Source organism: Panulirus ornatus, chromosome 16 (genome assembly GCF_036320965.1).
Source record: "Panulirus ornatus isolate Po-2019 chromosome 16, ASM3632096v1, whole genome shotgun sequence".
Classification (NCBI taxonomy): domain Eukaryota; kingdom Metazoa; phylum Arthropoda; class Malacostraca; order Decapoda; family Palinuridae; genus Panulirus; species Panulirus ornatus.
Window position 1 is genome coordinate 12,853,320 of NC_092239.1, and position 17,500 is coordinate 12,870,819.

A 17,500-nucleotide genomic window follows, 5' to 3' on the forward strand; every position below is an offset into this window, starting at 1 on the left:
GACGGTCGCAGTCCTCGCGTCACACGATACGAGCCTTTGAGACGACGTCTCGAACCACCAGTAGCCAAGTGTCGAAATCGCCATGGTCGAGGATATGTGTCTTTGTGCTCAAGGGTTGTAAGGTCGTCGTTCTCCTCAAGGGTCGTAAGGTCACGCGTCCTCAACGGTCGTATGGTCGTTCTCAAGAATCGTAAGGGGGTGCTCAAGGGTCGTAAGGGCGTGCTCAAGAGTCGTAACGTCCTGCTCTAGGGTCGTAAGGTCGTCCTCAAGAATAGTAAGGGCGTGCTCAACGGTCGTATGGTCGTCCTCAAGAATCGTAAGGGGGTGCTCAAGGGTCGTCAGGGCGTGCTCAAGAGTCGTCACGTCCTGCTCTAGGGTCGTAACGTCGTGTTCAGAGGTCGTAACGTCGTGCTCAAGGTCTTCACATATAGGTGGAGTCGAAGTATTGATTGATTTTACGAGGGTTGGCGGTCATTAACCTTCCTTCCTTCTTCGCACTTTCTTCCTTCACTCTAATTCTTCATCTTAGTTTCCCGAGTTCATCAGAACTTAAAGAAAAAAAAAAAAGATGCTTATACATCGATGAGATAACTGAATATATATGATGATATTTATGATCATATTTTTCTGAGATAACCTCCTTGAGCTTACTAGGTGAGAAGAGTGTAAGGTGTGCCTCCAGCAGGCACAGTGGGCGTGTGGGCGACTCTGACGAAGGTTGTGTCTGCTGCAGGCGGGCGGGTCTCCGTCTGCATGGGCTGCGGCGCCGTCATCAACGACCAGTACATCCTTCGGGTCGCCCCGGACATGGAGTGGCACGCCGCCTGCCTCAAATGCGCCGAGTGTCAACAGTTCCTCGACGAGACCTGTACCTGCTTCGTGAGAGACGGCAAGACCTACTGCAAGAGGGACTACGTCAGGTGGGTGTGGCCTGTCCCTCTGTGTCTGTTTTGTCTGTGTGTGTGTGTCTGTGTCCGTCTGCTGTCGCAGTTTGGGGCAAACACGACTATGCTAGAGCGTCTGTGAGGGGTCTGTCGAGCTGGGATGATGAGGGGCTGCGTGTGGGGCTATTCACGGAGAGGCCTGTCTTAAGAGAATGCTAAACTGAGGGATCGGCGTTCGTGAGGGGTCTCGTGAGCCGGGATGATGAGTTGGTTCGTGTGGGGCTACTAATGGAAAGGCTTGGTCCATGACCGCTATTCTGGGGGGGTGGGTTGGGGGTGAAGTAACTGTGCTACGTAAGGGGCTGCTAACGCTAAGGCTTGGTCCTGGACTACCATTTGAAGGGCTGGTGTTCTTGAGAGTCTGTCAAGGAGAGATGATGAGGTGCTTCGTGTGAAGGTGGAGTAAATGGTTACGATTGTTTAAGAGAATTAGTTAGGGAGGAAGTTAGTTAGTTTTGGGAGATGATTAAGGTGGTTTGGGGTTATGGTAAGGTTGTATATATATTACGCAGTTGGTGGAGATAGGGGTTTGTTGTTGCTCAGAAGTGTGAGGTACAGCGTTTAAGTCCTTGGGTATGTTAGCCTAGCCTCCAAAACGGGTCTGAAGCATAGATTGTACCGACCTTCGTTCTCAAAGATCGTACGGTGTGGTCAGGGCGGGGGTGTGTTTCAGGGTCGTTCTGTGGGCGAACTGCCTGCCCTTGGAGCAGTTGACAGAGGACGGTGGTAGGGTGCAGGTCGTGGGAAGTCCAGAGGTTGAGGGGCTCTCTGGCTGGCTGGGTCTTTGCTTCTGTGCACCACCTTATGGGCCTCTTTCCCTACCTCTGCGATACTCAGGTTTACCCCAGCGGTAGACAGATGGATGGGCGCTGGCTATGGGCGACAACACAAACACTTTAGAACTGTTCTTATAAACATGTTTCCTGTATAATCACACACTCAAAACCACTCACACACACACACACACACACACACACACGCACACACACACACACACACACACACACACACACACACACACACACACGAATCCATTACACACACCCAGGCAAACACAGCCAGACAGTTAGACAAACAGATAGGCACATAATGACCTCTCATAAATCCTGTATGAAATACATATCCATGAATATCTTATATTGAAATGGTTCCATAGAGAGGGAATGTATCGTGCATTGATCATCAGCCCACACGATGTGACGACCTGGATGGGTCAGGTTAGATCCCAGGCCGCCACACCCGAGTGTCATACCCGTCCGTTTTGAAGGGTCGAGCTTTTGATAGTATGAACCTACCGTCGTAACCAAGGGGCGTACCATCGCTCTAGAGGGTCGCACTCACGTACTCCGTGGTCGTATTGCCGTGCTCAAGGGTCGTACCGCCGTACTCAACGGTCGGTCCACCGTACTCAAGGGTCGTACCGCCGTACTCAAGGGTCGTACCGCCGTACTCACTAGTTTAAACCTCACTATGTATAAATGTTTTGATAACTCTTCATTCCCTGTGTGTAACATATCTAAAGCTTTTCACACATATTCAGCTGTGTACCGGCTGCACATACTCATCGGTACGTGAGGACCAGATCCAATAGGGAAATAATTCCGAATATCTGTAGATTTCTATTCACATTTTACAAGTTTCCTAAATTTCAGATGAAAGAAAAAAGACAGTGAGACCCAAGAGAGAGACAATCATGACACATCTAAGTCATTATATTTGGTCAGTGAAAAATAGTTACCCGTTGCCCGGTATTTGTTTTTCGGTGTATATTTTACATTACGTCTTCAGATTGTCTTTTATGCCTGTAAACATTGTGTTCTGTTTGTAAATTTCGTTTTCAGGATGTAAATTTCGCTATGGGTTTCTACATTTTCTTTCCGGTCTGCAAAATTTTTTTCAGTATGTAAGTTATGCTTTCTGCAAAAAATTTTTCAGTGTGTTTATTCTGTTTTCGGACTGTAAAATTCTGTTTTCGGTCTGTGAATCCTGTATCCGGTCTGTGAAACTTGTGTTCGGTCTGTGAATCCTGTATTCGGTCTGTGAATCCTGTATTCGGTCCGTGAATCCTGTATTCGGTCTGTGAATCCTGTATTCGGTCTGTGAATCCTGTATTCGGTCTGTGAGTTCCTGTATTCGGTCTGTGAATCCTGTATTCGGTCTGTGAATCCTGTATTCGGTCTGTGAGTTCCTGTATTCGGTCTGTGAATCCTGTATTCGGTCTGTGAATCCTGTATTCGGCTCTGTGAATCCTGTATTCGGTCCGTAAATCCTGTATTCGGTCTGTGAATCCTGTATTCGGTCTGAATCCTGTATTCGGTCTGAGAGTTCTGGTTTTGGTCTGTGAATGCTGCCTTAGTGACAATAATTGTTTTCTATTTCTTGTTGTTGATCTTGTCTTTGTCATTACTCTCTTGTTTGCTTGTGTCTGTTTGTTGTTTGTGATGTACGTTTGTCTTCATCCGATTTTTGGCCGATTAAAAGTGGCATTGCCTTTTTCGTCTTAGCCATTTGGTGGAGGACTCTAATTATCAATTTACTTCCTTCTGGTTTCTTATATATTGGGTTTGGAATCTACTGATGGTTTCTGGTTGCTGCTGAGTGTGTTTAGGAACCGATTACTGGCTGTGGTGTTGGACGCCCGGTTGTCATACCCGATACTCATATGATGGTATTTCGTATTTGGTTATGATACCCGATATCAGCTCGTGGCCTCAGATATCGGTTGTTCTCTCTAATATCGGTGTTGAGGTTTTCAGTACCTGTAGATTCCCCTGCTATCATTGCCCAGTGGTCAGCGATATTAGCCTATGGTCTCTGACGTTTGTTCGTGGTCTGTTGTGCCTCTCCAGACGCCAGCTGGATGACAGGTAAGACTATGTATTCCTAAACAGGAACAGACGAAGCTGTTGGCTTCACCGGCTCCCACCATCCCACTCTCCAGCTCATGTGTGATGTACCGGAGCCCACCAGAGCTCCTTATCCATAGCCAGGCCCCTACAGACTCTCTCTCTCTCTCTCTCTCTCTCTCTCTCTCTCTCTCTATATATATATATATATATATATATATATATATATATATATATATATGGGTCATTCTTTCGTCTGTTTCCTTGCGCTACCTCGCTAACGCGGGAGACAGCGACAAAGCAAAATAAAATAATAATAATATATATATATATATATATATATATATATATATATATATATATATATATATATATATATATATATATATATATACTTACAGTTCTCTGGTCACCGAAGTTATCTGTAGTCCACATTACGTGTTTGTAGTCCTGAGCATCAATGAGCGGTCTCTGGTGATTGATGTGTCACCTCTCATTGATAATCTCTGATGTCGGGCGTCTGTGGTGGTGTCTGTCTGTCTGGCGGTGTGTGTGTGTGTGTGTGTGTGTGTGTGTGTGTGTGTGTGTGTGTGTGTGTGTGTGTGTGTGTGTGTGCCGCAATCAAGGTCCGAAGTCAGCTGTTTGAAGGGAATTTGTCGTCAACTGTTTCTCCTCCTCCTCTCTTGTGCGTTTGTGTGTGTGTGTGCGTGTGTGTGTGGGTGTGTGTGTGTGTGTGTGTGTGTGTGTGTGTGTGGATGGAGGAGACATGAAGGAAGGTTCCCAGTGCCCTGTGGTATGTCATATAGATCAGTACGGGACACTTCGCAACATATGACGTGGGACATGTTGTGGAAAGCGCTTTAAATCAATCCGTTACCTCAATTAACCTGCAGAGGCAATGGATGCTGTAGACGGGTCAGAGATTTTCTTCCGAGGAGAGACCTCTCGATTCATGAGTAGCCCATGAGTGAGGTGGAATCCGTCGACCTTTTCACCACGTACCACAAGAGACAGTCAAAGAGCAGGGAGGGGTCAACAGTGTTTTATCCTGTGGGCTACGTTCATCTCATCCAGTTCACAGTTGCTCATCTGACACTCGAAGCTGTGATTTACATCTCAGAACGACCCGGGTCGTTGACCAGTGTGTATCATTCTCCGCCCCTGGCTGATCCCTGCCGGCTTCTGTTGCCGGAGGGAGTGGAAGTTAGGGGAGACAGGGAGCTTCCGTACTGCGCTTATACCTCCTCTCATCCAACTGGGATAAGGAATAGAGGGATTTCAAGATAGATCAACAAGACGTGAGCCAATGGGGACCCGCCGGCCCCCCTACTTCATCTGTAGTTTTAGCCTCTTCTTTGGACTCTCATATACTCGTTTCGAACCATGAAGTTCTGTCGTAGTTTCCCCTCATCAAGGTTGGTCAGAAACTTAAATGGTCGTGGGGTAAATTGACGTAGACCATACTACACACGTAACCCCCGTTGTCTCGTCCTGAGAGCACCTTCAACGAACTCTGTCCAGAATGCGAATGGTGATCTGTCACAGTGGCTGGTCCCCCAAGGGGAGCACCTGAGGCCATGTTCTTTATCATACTTAATGAACCATTAGTTGTGTAAATCGGATGTAAGTGGAGTGCGGAGCGATGACATGGGGTCGGCTGATAACTTTGACTGATAAAGCGCCACCCCCCCTCTGCTCCCCAAGGCATTAACACCTACTTGCTTAGGATAACAGAAAGATAACATGGGTCAACAGCGACTGGCGATCACGGATGATAACGCGGCTCTTGGCTGGGTGGTCTCTCTCTCTCTCTCTCTCTCTCTCTCTCTCTCTCTCTCTCTCTCTCTCTCTCTCTCTCTCTCTCTCTCTCTCTCTCTCTAAATATAAATATCTATCTATCTATCTATCTATCTATCTATCTATCTATCTATCTATCTATATATATATATATATATATATATATATATATATATATATATATATATATATATGTATATATATATTCCTATGAGTCCACGGGGAAAATGAAACACGAAAACACGAAAAGTTCCCGTGGACTCATAGGAATATCTTGATCACGCGCAAAATTGTGATCCTTTCCAATATATATATATATATATATATATATATATATATATATATATATATATATATATATATATATATATTTTTTTTTTTTTTTTTTTTTTTATACTTTGTCGCTGTCTCCCGCGTTTGCGAGGTAGCGCAAGGAAACAGACGAAAGAAATGGCCCAACCCCCATACACACGTACATACACACGTCCACACACGCAAATATACATACCTACACAGCTTTCCATGGTTTACCCCAGACGCTTCACATGCCTTGATTCAATCCACTGACAGCACGTCAACCCCTGTATACCACATCGCTCCAATTCACTCTATTCCTTGCCCTCCTTTCACCCTCCTGCATGTTCAGGCCCCGATCACACAAAATCTTTTTCACTCCATCTTTCCACCTCCAATTTGGTCTCCCTCTTCTCCTCGTTCCCTCCACCTCCGACACATATATCCTCTTGGTCAATCTTTCCTCACTCATTCTCTCCATGTGCCCAAACCATTTCAAAACACCCTCTTCTGCTCTCTCAACCACGCTCTTTTTATTTCCACACATCTCTCTTACCCTTACGTTACTTACTCGATCAAACCACCTCACACCACACATTGTCCTCAAACATCTCATTTCCAGCACATCCATCCTCCTGCGCACAACTCTATCCATAGCCCACGCCTCGCAACCATACAACATTGTTGGAACCACTATTCCTTCAAACATACCCATTTTTGCTTTCCGAGATAATGTTCTCGACTTCCACACATTTTTCAAGGCTCCCAAAATTTTCGCCCCCTCCCCCACCCTATGATCCACTTCCGCTTCCATGGTTCCAATCGCTGACAGATCCACTCCCAGATATCTAAAACACTTCACTTCCTCCAGTTTTTCTCCATTCAAACTCACCTCCCAATTGACTTGACCCTCAACCCTACTGTACCTAATAACCTTGCTCTTATTCACATTTACTCTTAACTTTCTTCTTCCACACACTTTACCAAACTCAGTCACCAGCTTCTGCAGTTTCTCACATGAATCAGCCACAAGCGCTGTATCATCAGCGAACAACAACTGACTCACTTCCCAAGCTCTCTCATCCCCAACAGACTTCATACTTGCCCCTCTTTCCAGGACTCTTGCATTCGAAACACATATGAGTCTAGTTTAGATCAGAAGTGATCTATGACTTGACTCTTGTGTGGTTGGTTTAAGGTTTCACGTAAGATGTTGTTCATTCTGCAGTGTAAAGTGTGCTTTCTCACGCGTCACGTCGTGTGTGAGGCTTTTTTTTTCCCACATCCAGGAGCGATGGAAGGTTCTTACAGGGTGTCACAAAACTTCGTTCTCTTTGGCCGTCTTCAAGAAGGCATCAAGTGTATCGCGGCGTCTCGTAAATATGTTATTCATACTTGTGTTTACTAGAAGTTCCTGTTCTCTAACCTGCAGGAGACAAGTCCTTGATGTAAACCACCAGATGAGGCTAAGTTAGGTTAGGTTAGGTTAGGTTGGGTTAGGTTAGGTCAAGTCCCCCCAAGTTAGTATAGGTTAGGGTAGGTTTTCCAAGTTAGTATTGGTTAGGTTAGGTTCCCTGAGTTAGTATAAGTTAGGTTAGGTTCCCCCGATTTAGTATAAGTTAGGTTAGGTTCCCCCGATTTAGTATAAGTTAGGTTAGGTTCCCAAGTTAGTATAGGTTAGGGTAGGTTCCCCGCCAAGTTAGTATAGGTTAGGGTAGGATCCCCAAGTTAGTATAGGTTAGGTTAGGTTTCCCCGAGTTAGTATAAGTTAGGTTAGGTTCCCCCGGTTTAGTATAAGTTAGGTTAGGTTCCCAAGTTAGTATAGGTTAGGGTAGGTTCCCTTCCAAGTTAGTATAGGTTAGGGTAGGATCCTTGGCAAGTTAGTATAGGTTAGGTCAGGTTCCCCGCTAAGTTAGTATAGGTTAGGTAGGTTAAGGTGGGTTAAGTTTGATCAAGTTTGGTCCTTGATCTCAAACACTTCTTCCTCTATCGTCGTTCGCCATGAACAACTAATGGGAAACTAGTTCTTATTGTGAAAGAGAATGGGGAGCTGGGAGGCTGCTTGGAAAAGAATTGTTGGGTTAGTTAGCCAACGGTTAATCTAACTTTATTTTTCGTATTGACGGCTAAATAACAACATATGGTCTCGACATATCGCAACGAATGCTAACATTTGGTTGTTACTGACTTACATATCAGCTGAGAGGTTAATTTAACATAATAATGTGGTTTACGTTGCATTGTTGTATACTTGATTTCTGTTACATTAAAGGCAGTAATAAGAAGTTAATCATCTTCATTTACTCTCATTCTATATTCACTTTTTCCAGTTTCCATATCTTGATATATGAAGTGTAAAGGTGCAGTGATTTTTATAATGTACTGTCTTGTGATTAAGTGTACCCACATGTATATAAGTGTATCTTATAAGTACATGTACGATTATGCGTATCAGTGCGACTGTGTACCGTCGTGTACATAAAGTGTACCCTCATGTTAATGTACCATGATACCCATAAGTCCATCATAAAATAGATGCGTATGTCATTATAAGTGCAAGTGTGCCATCATGTAAGTGTACCGTCACATATAGTAGTGTACCATTTGAGCCTCTTCCATCGTATGAATGCACCTTCCAGAAGAAATGTATTGCAATAATTTGTAACACGATCTAATTGTAAAGCCTCCCCTCCACACTCTTCATGTAGGAAAATGCACCACACGTTTGTACCATCATTCCTCCAAATGTATTAGCATTTAAGTGTACTAGAGAGAGAGAGAGAGAGAGAGAGAGAGAGAGAGAGAGAGAGAGAGAGAGAGAGAGAGAGAGAGAGGCAGGCAAGCATTAGCAAGCCAGGTACCACAAGTCCTGGTATTGTTTGCTCTGAGAGAACACACTGCCGTGAATGGCTACGAAATTCCAGGATCGCCGATAAGAAACTGAATTTATTCCGGATATCTCGAAAGTGACGTATTGTTACCCGGAGATAATGTACTGGTATCTTAGTGCTGTTGTGTGTGTGTGTGTGTGTGTGTGTGTGTGTGTGTGTGTGTTGCTTATTTGTATACAAGGGAAGCTTCATGCTCATGGGGCTCATATATTAACCTCACGTTCCTGTCATGCAGATTTTCAAATACCTCCGATGCTCACTGCATTAACTTCCCTCTTTGCTCATCGCGTTCCCTCACTCTCCACTTCCCTCCCTCCGCCGAGGTCTTTCCCTCCCTCCTTCCTCCCGACCTGTTGCGTCGTCTTCGTTCTGAACCTCTTCTGAACTCATGGAATTGGCTGGTGTGTGTTAGGATCATCTTGCTCCCTTAAGAAAAAAAAAAAAAGAGCATCTATCTCTTTGCGAACATCTCCATTGCCAGTACAGAGAGGGATTTTGAACTCGTAGGGCGCCCATCTCGTGTACATATACGATTTGATACCCTCAGGTCTCCCTCTTCTTGAATGGGTCCTGGTGTTAACCAGGAGTCCTTCTTCAGGAGCTCCTGCAGCTCGAACGTTGCCTTGTACACAGTAGGAGGGACAGGATAGATCTCCTCTGAGGTGGAAAGTTCTTTGGCGAGACTGTTCTCTTGTTTTGTCAACAGGCGATGGTTCAAGCCTCGCTGAAGTGGCTTGTCATTTGCTGAGGTGTAACCTCATACAGACGGTATTACCTACACACACACACACACACACACACACACACACACACACACATATATATATATTCTTTCTTTCTTTCATACTATTCGCCATTTCCCGCGTTAGCGAGGCAGCGTTAAGAGCAGGGGACTGGGCCTTTGAGGGAATATCCTCACCTGGCCCCCTTCTCTGTTCTTTCTTTTGAAAAAAAAAACGTTCTTAGCTTGCATCCAGACGCCAAAACTACCAATCATAATTTAAGAAAAAAATTGCTAAACTACTGATACGAAATCAGAGGATGACACTATCAGGGTTGAGGATGTTCATAACAGATGAGAAGGTTTGATCTGGGAGCGAAAAAAATAAAAGATTGACTTAACATTAATGAAATCGCGGATTATATGCAGACGGACCAGTGACTTAATCATCTGGAATATTTCCAAATAAAGAAGACGACTATGAAGTGAGGATCAATATAATCTGGCGATTACCAAGGATCAGTTATCATCACCTCAATCATCAACCCTCCCTCCACCCCTAGCGATGGACGGCGGCAGTGGACGCATCTGTTCAGACTGACGCCATCTACCCTGCGTGATATCATCAAACAGGAATTGATGATGTCTAACCCCGGGGGCACTGATCGGCCCCGGGTCAGCACCTGGGATGAGGGAGGGGACGGGGAGAGAGAGAGAGTGAGAGAGAGAGAGAGAGAGAGAGAGAGAGAGAGAGAGAGAGAGAGAGAGAGAGAGAGAGTAAAAGGGGTTGAGGAGAGGGGAGAGTAGGGTGTAAGATGGAAAGGTGAATAAGAGGAAATTGATTAGGGAATGTGGAAGAACAAAGTTGAAGGGGGTTGAGTGAGAGGTAGGGGAGTGCACACACACACATGGACACGAGGATAGAAGATAGCGAGGATATCGTCCCTCAGGGCAGTGTTGCTGTGTGTGTGTGTGTGTGTGTGTGTGTGTGTGTGTGTGTGTGTGTGTGTGCGAGGACGGTCCAGGGGATAGAGAGTTTGGCCCTTAGATGTAGTCAATAGGTCTAGGTTTCAGGGGAGGTGTTGCTGGGGACACTTATGTCACACCAGTAATACTCTCTAGTTGCCCAGCCTTGCACTAGAGTAGAAATGTACATTTGATTGTAAAGAGATTTAGCCCCAATAACACTCTGAACACATCATCTGCCACCTTAGGACGTCTCTCCTTCGTGCTCCTGCAGCTCCAAGGCTGCACGTCGCGCAAGAGCAGGGGGAAATGAGCGGACTCCTATGGAGAGAGAAGGGACCTCGACAAGACTCCACTCCTTTCCGTCTACTGACGATGGTGTAGCCTCACCGAAGGTGCCTTCTCGCTCGCGGTGTGACCACCTGCAGGCAGTGTCCATCAACACTTGACGTAAAGTCATGTCTCTCAATGTAGTTAGAAGTGAGGGGGGAAAAAATAGCATCCCCGAGCATAATATATACCTTCTTTTCTATGCTCCTTCTGGCGGGAGTGGCACTCACTCGTCATACGAAATGAGAATTAGAGTTCCCTTCCACAGAGAGAGAGAGAGAGAGAGAGAGAGAGAGAGAGAGAGAGAGTTGGAGACTGTTCCATAGCCTTTTAAAGAGAAGATTCGGACTTTGTTGTATACACATTTGGCCTCTAAGACAACCATGGGAACTCATGTGAGTCCCGATCTTCATGGGGTCCCGTATAACCTCATGGTGTACGGGATCCCATCGTCTGCAAGCCTTTGAGTCAGGAGGTGACTCGTGTCGTCCACAATACAGTGCAAATAGGTAGTTACAGAGGAATACCGTGGGAGTACATGGGGAGAGAACAGATAACAGAGGGCCCCTCTGACCTACGTTGAGGTTATCTGCTAGATAACACTCTAACCACATTCTCCCATAGATAGATGAGGTTAGGATAGAAAGTAATCGTGTAATCACTTGTGATCAAAGATAAGATTAGGATGGGACGTAATCATGTCATTACTTGTGACCACATATGAGCTTTGAGATAGAATGTAATCATGTAATCACCTGTGACTACAGGTGAGGTTAGGATAGACCATAATCATGTAATCACATGTGCTTATAGATAAGGTTAGGACAGAACGTTATCATGTTATCAGTTGTGGCCATATATGAGGTTAGACCATAATCATGAAGTCACTTGGGACCAGATTATCAAAGCAACTACTGGTGCTGTGGTTGTATGATTTTTGTATATGAATCTCTTACTTTGATTATAATGAGTCAACATGGTTCATGCACTTGTCGGAAGGTCAATAATCTGGTCCTGTTTCCAGATCTTTTTTTTTTTATGACCATTCAAATCAGTGTTCTGACCATATTTCATGCAAGAGTGTTAATCATGTAGACTTAATTACTCGTCCTTTCCTTCCAAAGGTTGTAACTCTACAGTCTTATTCATGATTCGTCTTTGAGATATTCATATATATATATATATATATATATATATATATATATATATATATATATATATATATATATATATATATGTATTGGAAAGGATCACGATTGAGCGAAGGAACAAGTATATTCCAATGAGTCCAAGGGAAATGAGACACAATAAGTTCTCAAGTGCACTTTCGTGTAATAATCACTTCATCATTGGAGATACAAGAAAGAAATATAACGGCCAGTTGATAAGCAACGAAGATACGTAGCTAGGTCGCCATTTAGTAAACAAATGACAGCCCATTGGGCATATATATATATATATATATAGAAAGATCTGGAAGATATATTGAAGACCATTTTTTTCCAGGCCCAAAGTAGAATATCATAGACCAACTATCATTTATCTCTCCTATCTTAGACTTTTTGTACTTGAAATATGGATCATGCAGGAAAAAGAGAAACACTTATTCAGACTTTTTCAGACCCATGCGAACCCTGAATCAAAGTGAGTAATATCTGTCGTCACGTTTAAGATGAATTAAGCCACGAGATAAATGCTGGTTAATTCACCTTGAGCATTCTCCCCCCCTTCCTTGACTCATGATTCTTCTTGAATCATGAGTGTCACTGATTCATGGTGAATACTAATGTCATTAGTTCCTTTTTACCCACCAGGGAATGCAGCTCGACGACCTTATCAGCCCACAAAAGGGTAGGTCGAGAGTAGCGCCACACTAGCGGTTAATCAGTGCTATAATGATGGGAATTACCAAGAAACATACTGGCTCTGTGGTAAAAGGTCTGGGATGTGATGCGTTACCGGACTCTGCCTGCTCCTGGTTACGCCACGAGTGAGAAGTCGTCTCTGACACGGCCTGAGCACATTCATGTCCAAGCACTTATCTCGGCGAAGGAGTACTTCCTTTCCCCGCTACTGATTGTAACGCAGCCTTGAGGCTGCAGGATAACCTGGAGAACGGTTCCATAGAGCTTATATATATATATATATATATATATATATATATATATATATATATATATATATATATATATATATATATATAAACTCAACAATGTAATTATACGAAAGCGCGCTTGACACATCGCATTTTCCGTTTCATTGTGGTTTTACATGTATATATATATATATATATATATATATATATATATATATATATATATATATATATATATATATATATATATATATACATATATATATATATATATGTATATATATATATATATATATATATATATATATATATATATATATATATATATATATATATATATATATATATAAATATATTCATATCTTTCTCCTGGTCTGTCATGAACGAGAAAGATTGGTTGAGGGTAGCCAAATGGCAGGTCCTCCCGCTGTGACGTAATGGCCAGGACGCAGGCTGGGGGTGTTGGGGGTGAGCAGCCACGCACCCTAATTAAGATATAATCGAGGCATAATCGAGAATAATCAGGAGGGGGACTACAGAGAGGGAGGGAGGGGGAAGGGGGAAAAGTAGGGGGTTCCAAAGGGGGAGGGAAACATATGGTTTCGTGGTCTGGCCAGCTGTTGAAGGCAGGAGGGAGGGGGTGCTGTGTGTGTGGGTGGGTGGGTGTGTGTGGGAGGAGGGGTTCAGGAGGTGTGTCAGCTGGTAGTCGTGTCAACATATGTTGGTATGTGGTAAGCTGTAAAGCATTAGGCCTGCGCACGCAAAGTCTGTTTAACCCATCTGGCGAGGAATTGGCCCTCACAACGTGCAAGATTGACTGGGTGACTCAAGTCAGTATGGTGACCTGAGTCAGTCTCATACACCGTATGATCGACTGAGTCACTATTGTGTGCGTTCCAGTCAGTCAACCGAGCAGAGATCCATCTCGAACACTAGGAATAATATGAAGTCTCCCATAGCGATCTACTTCAATCCTAGAGAGAGAGAAATAGAAAGTAGATTGCCATCCTCTCGTATGGTCTTAGTGTCTACTTGGCTTCGATGCCTTCGCCATATATGACAAGCAGGTGATGTTGATCCTTCTAGTGTCGCGCCTGTGTGTTTTGAATGAGAGAGAGAGAGAGAGAGAGAGAGAGAGAGAGAGAGAGAGAGAGAGAGAGAGAGAGAGACAGAGAGACAGAGAGAGAAGTGTATGCGTAACGAATGCTGAACTCTTTAAATAGATAAACCATAGACGTTTGCATTCTCTCTCTCTCTCTCTCTCTCTCTCTCTCTCTCTCTCTCTCTCTCTCTCTCTCTCTCTCTCACTCGCTCTCTCCCATAGCCAATAAGCCAGCTATCAGTACGAGATGACCACCTCATCCTTATTCCTACCGGCTGATTGCTCCCACTCCAGCTGGAGTTGAAACATTGATGAGTGTCTCTATTGTAGCTAATTACTCCACAGGTTACGGTAAATGATTCACTGGCTTCCCCCTTTTCCCCGGGCCCCTCCTGGTGTGTTGTGGGATGATAATTCCACTGTCTGGCGGTAATTGGGAGGTGCAGTTCCGTGTGGTGATGGGGCGCTTGCGCTACTCCAGTAGCAGGGGAATGTAGACTCCTTTGGAGTGAGGTCGTTGAAGAGACTGCTCGCCCAGCGAAAGGCCTCACAAGATTTGACTCTGGCGGTGTAACCCATTGTAGACCAGTGTAGGCCAGTTCAAGCCAGGCCTGGCCCGTCTTTGGCGATGTATCGGACATGAAAGTAAAGTAAAGTAAAGTAGTAAAGGAAAGTAAAGTGTACCTCTGTACCCATTAAGTGTAGCGTTATGTACTTGGAAATGCCCAGAGTTCTCTTATCATTTTCCCGTAGGTCTACACTGATTGTATGAAGTCCCTGCTCCCTCCCTCCTCCCACCTTCCTTCTTCGCCACCCCTCGAAGTGATAGAAATTGTAGAATGAAGAAGACAGAAGATGATGATGTACGCATTACGAGTCGGTCTTTACTTACTGGTGATGTCACCCGTGATCAGTACATACATTCATACATACATGTATACATACATACATACACACATGCGCACATACATACATACATACGTGCATACATACATACATACGTGCATACATACATACATACATACATACATACATACATACATACATACATACATACATACATACATCATACATACATACTACATACATACATACATACATACATACATACATACATACATGCATGCATGCATACATAATACATACATCGTTAATTTCGTAAAGTATGAAAGCTTACCGGTATACATAAAACTGTTAATACACATACACAAAATCCTTCTAATTTTTTTTCTAAGTACACGTCATTATGACCATACGATGAATGAACACCATCGTCCACCTCGACTACATATTAACCCCCCTTCCTTCAACACACAGTTAATAATCAGCCCCTCCTCCACACACACACACACACACACACACACACACACACACCTCCGCTTTCGAAACACCTACCGACCTCTTTTTTTCCCCCCACTCGACACACACACACACACACACACACACACACACACACACACACACACACACACACACACACACCCTCCATAAACACTAACAACACTCCTATGATTTTCCACTGTTAGACAAACAAGGACATAGACCAACCTTGTAGACTTCCATTATTCTCTCTCTCTCTCTCTCTCTCTCTCTCTCTCTCTCTCTCTCTCTCTCTCTCTCTCTCTCTCTCTCTCTCTCCAGGAAAAAAAAAAAGAGAGCCAAAATATAATCAGAGTCTTATTCTAATTTGTGCGTTGTCAGGTCGTGGATTAACCCATTATTGGCCCCCCCCATTAGGATGACCATTTGTGCGGATGATGACCATTAAGGGCTCGGACAGTCTGCGGTTACCTCATTCACTCGGTCAATATTGCGTGGAAAACACATATTAATTTCTGGCCTTCAGGGAGACCCCGCCACGGTGACCACGTTGGTGATGGCGGGGTCTGCTACCCGTCGCCCCGCGCCCCCCGGGGCGAGGGGTCGGGGGAGAAACGGTCTGGGGAAGGTAGGTGGAGGAGGGAAGGAGGCCGGGATTGGGGTGGTAGGGAGGGGCGAGGAGTTAGGAGGAGAGAGAGAGAGAGAGAGAGAGAGAGAGAGAGAGAGAGAGAGAGAGAGAGAGAGAGAGAGAGAGAGAGAGAAGCCACCACACACACACACACACACACACACACACACACACACACACATACATTCACATAGACATACAATGTTTTGTGAAATTCAACTCCACTTAATTCAGATTATTGAGGATATGGGGGCACTTGAGAAGAATGAGGCTCCGAGACGGACATTATGTATCCAGCAGTTAGACTTCGCTACGGGAATGTGTGTGTGTGTGTGTGCATGAGAGACGCACCTGGGGAGCCAACATTGTATACCTAACCTGTCGTCAGAGTCCTACATCAGGAGTAATGTAGAGGGAGAATTCTCCTCTGCCAGCGAATATCAAGATAACAGAGAATTCTCTTAGAGAATATCAAGTTACGAAGATATTCAGTTATTCAGAATATCATAGTTACGAAGATATTCAGCACCCAGTCAGTATCTCTCATACGGACAGAAGTAGTGAATGCTTCGTGCCGTTGGTAATCCCACTTGAAGAGGCATATCAGACTCTCAGAGAAGGTCCAGTGGAGGGCAACAAAGAGGGTTATCAGGATCAAGAGCGCTGAGTTATTGATAAGAGTTCAGATGCCTTAAGTCTGTCCGTAGTAGAAGAGAGAAGTGTGAGAGCTCACTAACACACAAACCAGTAAGGTTTCGAATCGCTTCGATGGTCATCAACTTTGGCCAGTTCTTCGACAGATGCGAGAGGAAAGAACAACCAGAGGCCAGACCACGATACCGAGCAAGAGGATCCAAAAGAAGTGATCCTCCAAGCGGTTGAGTGAAATGAGGATCCAAAAGAAGTGATCCTCCAAGCGGTTGAGTGAAATGAGGATCCAAAAGAAGTGATCCTCCAAGTGGATGAGTGAAATGTACCGAGAGGCGCCATGGCGAATGCTGACAGTATAGACGAGTTTGAAATAGTTACATGACGGTAGAGAGAGAGAGAGAGAGAGAGAGAGAGAGAGAGAGAGAGAGAGAGAGAGAGAGAGAGAGAGAGAGAGAGAGAGAGATGGCTGCACCAGCAGGTGTAGAACTCCACGCCTGTGCCGTAGAAGCAGTTTGATTACCAATTGGTAATTACCGGGTTACACACACACACACACACACACACACACACCACACACACACACACACACACCACACACACACACACCACACACACATACATACACATACACACATTCACAGACACAGACCAGACAGACAGACATACAAACAGACGGACACACACGATACGAATAACGAGAGAGAGAGAGAGAGAGAGAGAGAGAGAGAGAGAGAGAGAGAGAGAGAGAGAGAGAGAGAGAGATTGCCAAGACCTCACGAGGGAAAGCATAATTTCACATGAGAACTGAGAATAATAATGGTTCAAAAATTATATAACACAACTTGATGGCTTTGCCCGTATAATTCTATGATTGTATGATGTTGATATATGATATATGACTGATGATATATCCCT

General features: G+C 44.4%; 1 protein-coding gene across 9 annotated transcripts in view; it reads left to right on the forward strand.

Moving 5' to 3' along the window:
* LOC139754149 (insulin gene enhancer protein ISL-1-like) overlaps positions 1-17,500 on the forward strand; it is a 478,425-nt gene that overhangs the window by 90,560 nt on the left and 370,365 nt on the right. For 5 of the 9 annotated variants that reach the window (XM_071671298.1, XM_071671297.1, XM_071671290.1 and 2 more), the window contains exon 3: positions 683-920. In XM_071671298.1, the coding sequence (XP_071527399.1) occupies positions 683-920 (238 nt within the window). The remainder of the gene's footprint in view (positions 1-682; positions 921-17,500) is intronic. The other 4 variants (XM_071671291.1, XM_071671293.1, XM_071671294.1 and 1 more) reach the window with 2 other exon arrangements.